Here is a 5,177-nt window from a genome sequence, read left to right as displayed (position 1 = left end):
ATCTAATGTAAGATGCTCAGGGCGCTTGAAATGTGGACTAGGAACTCGATCAATGACTTTCTTCGCCCCTAAGGGTCCCTTCGTGTCTGTGCTACCCGGTAACCCGGTACCAGCAACTCTCGTCGTCCACCACAGGGGTTGTCTGTAGACATACATTATATATATTATATATATATATACAGTGTGTATATATATATATATACAGTGTGTATGCATATGTATATAATGTATGTATGTATATGTATGTGTATATGTATGTATGTATATATTATGTAGAAGAAGTTATCTAGCCTTTCTCAAACAAAGCTGCATGTTTAACAAACAAACAAAGACAAATGATATACGTAATTATAATGTGCCTTTGGAAAAATATATTTCTTCACAATGAAATACTTCTATGCAACAAATTCCATTCATTCACCAAACTGTCTACTTAAATCATAAACCGCTAAATATATATCTTCATAATTACAGTACAAAATATTTCAAAAACATACGTACACAACAACCCCTACAACAACCATATTTCCTTTAATATCACTGTACGCGACATCACACCTTTTCTAACTGTTATGTGAACATAACAAAAAAGCTCTGTGATGATGTATACAACTACTATAAAGTTAAACTTTTTTTTTATGCTCAATACATGTAACAACACCCCACACAACCTCCACTCACTAACAGCACTTAAACATTGCCAGCTATTGTCAAGTGGGCTATTGCATCATTGATGCTGTCGTTTTAAATATTAAATGTATTAATGAGACACATACACTATGCAGTTTACACTAATTTACAGTATTTTTACTACGGTATGAAATGTAAACAAAATGAAATAAATGACGCATCACATGATTGTTTAACTTGTTAACTTTATGGAAAAGAGAGGGAGTGTTGAGTGGGTGTTATGGAAGTGTAAAAAGAAAAGCTATATAGGATTCATGGTGTTTTTTTCTTAATTCAAGGATGCGACAGTCATTAGCCGGGAAGAGGAATGCCCTCAAGAACAACAACAACCGGCAACAGAAGCAGAAGCGTGTCAACGCCATCTCGCAGGGCCTACTAGACAAGCTACCTGGAAAGCAACGTAGGTAGCCGGCGTGTCGGTGGTGGCTGGAAAGGTTGGTTGGCCGGCTGACCAGGCTACTGAACATGCATGCCATTACTAATGCCACCAACTATTCTTACCACTACTGAGTTTGCGCTGTTTAACCTCCATTGTGAATACTAATTAATATGCATGTTTGTTAAATAGAAATGATAAAATGTTTAATGGTTTGATAAACAATTTATCATGTTAGATCTGTTCTTTGCACATCAGTTTTCATACAAATTTATTTAAAAAATTATGTAAAAGTAATTGTTTTCGTATATTTATTGCAAAATACTCTTTTATTCTTATTGCAGCTGTGGATTTGACTTTTTTACTTGAATGTCCTGGCAAAAGACAACGCAAGAAGCCAGTAACAGAAAGCTTCATCTAAATGTTTTAGAGCTAATTTCTTGCCCTTGTGTAAATTATTGTAACTTTACTTATCAGCTTTGTAACTAGACACCAAATTTATTCATGATTGTAATTATTTTTATACTGTGAATGAAGGATACAAATATGAATATAGAATTTAAACAAGGCATACAGCTATTGGAATAAAATCCTATTGTCTTGAGCGTAACATTGGTTGTATAGCTTAGGTATCATACAATTTTGACTATGATTTTAGTTATCAAAAATATTATTATTATTATTATTATTTCAAATTTTAACACTTTCTGTGTTATGAAGAAATTACCTGGTTTACAATTATGTACTGTTTTACCAAAATGATGTAAATGTATTTGTATAGAGGGCATTTGTCTATGTAGGGTGTACACTACTGAGGGCGTTTTTTCAGCAGTTGTCTTGCCATTTGAAAGTTTTTTCTGAAATGCAACTAAACAGAGGTTGAAAGTTTAAACGAGGTTGAGAATATAGGCTATTGTAAAAATTGCTTATTCACAGATTTTATCAGAATTTTATCAAGATTTTAGAATTTTATGGAATATAGATAAATATGAAATCTGGACTGACTTGATTAGCTTGAAAATTAACTTCAAGGATCAAAGATTTTAATTTTGATTGAAATGCCTTGATTGATAAATCAATATCATTAATAGTGAAATAGAAAATTACTGTATGTTAGTATTTCATGGCAATAATGAACTTAATTCAGAAAAACATGTCGTGTATTTAAAAAATTGTTAAAATATTGACATGGTGCTTCGAATTGTCATGTGATCTTATTTATGTATATGTATATGCTCACGTGATTGGCTGTTAGGCAATGTATCATGTGAACGCTTTGTAGTAACAATATACTAGATGTTTTTTGCTTATTTTTTTCATGTTTGAAATTGTTGCTTTCAGATTATAGATTGAGGTAGAACAAAGACAATATGCAGTGAATGTTGAGTAGAATAAAAGGGTTTTATACCCATGCAAAATAACATCCACCGATATTTCGTGGAGAGTATTAATATTTTAATGATACCTCTACTGTTTTCAAAAAGATGCTTTTTTTGGTCACAGCTCTTGATATTAAAGTCTTTATAATGTACCAGTGCATTTATTGATAGCATTCCATGGGTTATATCTAATTAAAATATCCTTTAATTTATTATTTAGTTGTGTTTTTTGTTTTTTTTTTCTGTTAGCTATGCACAAACTATAACACAGGGTTGAGGCTTATATCTTACATTAATGTACAATCATTTATGTTCATTTTTAGCAGTTTGGTTTGACTATTTTTTAATTAGATACAAGTTCTATCTGCCATTACACGTCTGTGTACGATGATGAATCTGCTTATGCTCTGTAGACTTGTATGTAGCGACATTTTAACATTACTACTTTCATTTGGAGTACATGGGACTGTGTAATGAATTAGAAACTACTCAAGTAGTGTACTACTAACAATCCCTGAAATGGCCAAATTGTTTATTTGATATACAGTTGACGTTGATTAAGATATGTATAGATATAAGATATCCTTGCGCATTGACTTTCATTGTAAACAATTAAAATAATCATGATAATTCTGCCAAAATGTTAAGATTTTATCGCTTATGAATTTCAACGTTTAGCTTGAAGATAATTATATAATTTTTTTGTTTATTTTTTAAATAAAGGTATATATATTTTCTTGCTTGGTAATACTGTATTCTATATCAAAACTATTTTATTGTACATGTTAATTGGTAATTACTATAAGTATTACAGCAGCCACTTAGTTCAGGTTCTTGTATACGTGCAGTGTGCTCTTTGATTCGAAATAAAATCAAGTGTGAGCTTATTCTATTTTAATTCGTCATTCATTTTTTGTGGCCAATGATTTGAGATTCTGTGAAGATGGTAGCATGATGATGTATGTGTGATAGCAGATTTGTAACTGGCTCTGCCAAAACAAGGCACTTGTCAAAAAACGAATGTCTTCAAAATTAGCTAAAATTCCCATTTATTGACCATATTCTTAATTCATTTAGGCATACTTAAAAACTAGGTCTGTAGGGAATTCGAAAAGTACTGCGACAAAATGAAGGGGAGGATCCAGGATTATTTTTGCTCGGTGAGGTTGGGTGTGGAGATGGACTGAATGCTAAATGAGGATATTTTGCACATAAGGTAGCATAAAACATCAACGGCAGTTAATGACATTCTTCAAGATGACTATTCATACAAGTAACATCAATCTATTATGCAATCAAATATATTGTGGTCTAAAATTGAATGTAATATAATGTTTACTTGCGACCACATGCCTATGTAAAAAATCCTCCTCTATTTTCCAATAAAATGCGATTCAATAAAAAATCTGAATGAGTACCTATACCCTGTGTACACAACAATATGAATGTTTTTGGTTCTTATGCTTTCAAGCAAAGGAACCTTTATACATATACCCCTTCGTGTATATGTATGTGACATGTATGTGAGATGTATGTTGCGCTGTTTTTGTAAACAGGCAAAAGTTACTTTCCAGATACCTGTTCGTTACGAACGTCCTTAACGTAACGTACCCAAGCTAAACTGGATATGACGTTGTGCCCTATTTAATAATTTTCTATTTTGACAAATATTAGACCATATGAAAGACAATACCCACTACCCTTGAAAAGACTAGTATGATAAGAGGAAAACATTAGTATGTTGTTTACTTTCGTTGTCCAACTGTCTCAAATGTGATGGATTGGACTCTAGGGACTTTCCTGGGTAGTATGGACAGAAAACTTTATCTACACTCCAAAAACTTCAGTTTTATACTGTGGTTTAGATAAGGTTCTACAGACACAGCATAGAATTGTGTTTTGATATTGACAGGATAATCCTTTTGCAGCTTCTATCGGAAGGTAGACTAAGTGTGTACAGTACATTATAGTGAAACCATTGTTGGCTCTGACCCATAGTAAATGTAGGGCCCCCACCAGACCTGTCAACCCCACCCCTCCCCAACCCACAGCAAACAGAGCTTGTCGGGCAGTTGGACTAAAACAATACGAATAGTCCATGCCAAGCCAACACATGTCTGTCACAGTCTGAGTGTCATTTCTGGCCATCCAGAGGTTCCTATTCTAAAAAAAAAAAAAATCCCATTTTGAAGGGGAATACCCTCTCAAAATCTTCCACAAGCTCCGGCCTACGAGCTCTAGTCACCCTGCTGTTGGACAGCTCGGCCCCCCAAAAAAAATATATCCTACAGCCGATAATAATAATAAATAATAATAATAATCCCATATTATTATTATTTTATTATTATTATATTATTATATTATTATTATTATTATTATTATTATTATTATTATTATTATTATTATTATTATTCAGTAGTGCAATATTTTACGCATGCCCGCACAGAAACCTTGGCCCTCGCAGAGGTTTGGCTTTTTTTATTTAAACAATAATATTTTACACATTTAAGATTATATTATTTATTCACTTTCCTTGTCAGAATATAGTCTTGATCCTTTTATCATCTACAGTATTTCAAAGATTTAAAATATAAATATACTGTTTATCAGTCCAATCACTAATTAAATACTATTACGCATGAAATCTGCATTTTAATTGCATTGAACGTGACATCAAAATTATCACTTTTTAATATTGTTCATATATTATATATAATATTATATATATATAT

The 5,177-nt window shown here is 32.1% G+C and overlaps 1 protein-coding gene across 2 annotated transcripts in view; it reads left to right on the top strand.

Moving 5' to 3' along the window:
* The window catches only part of LOC117114671 (histone-lysine N-methyltransferase ASH1L-like), a 54,301-nt gene extending 50,964 nt beyond the window's left edge, over positions 1-3,337 (top strand). Inside the window, exons 10-11 of one of the 2 annotated variants that reach the window (XM_033258366.1) lie at positions 969-1,124; positions 1,411-3,337. In XM_033258366.1, coding sequence (XP_033114257.1) covers positions 969-1,098 — 130 coding nt within the window. In that variant the 3' untranslated portion in view covers positions 1,099-1,124; positions 1,411-3,337. The remainder of the gene's footprint in view (positions 1-968; positions 1,125-1,410) is intronic. The other variant, XM_033258365.1, reaches the window with a different exon arrangement.
* Positions 3,338-5,177: the final 1,840 nt, after the last annotated feature.

This window comes from Anneissia japonica, unplaced genomic scaffold (genome assembly GCF_011630105.1).
Source record: "Anneissia japonica isolate Jap-2015-1 unplaced genomic scaffold, ASM1163010v1 scaffold2026_len185144_cov178, whole genome shotgun sequence".
NCBI classification, from domain to species: domain Eukaryota; kingdom Metazoa; phylum Echinodermata; class Crinoidea; order Comatulida; family Comatulidae; genus Anneissia; species Anneissia japonica.
Note: the sequence above shows the minus strand (reverse complement) of the source record. Positions and strands in the feature narration are given on the sequence as shown.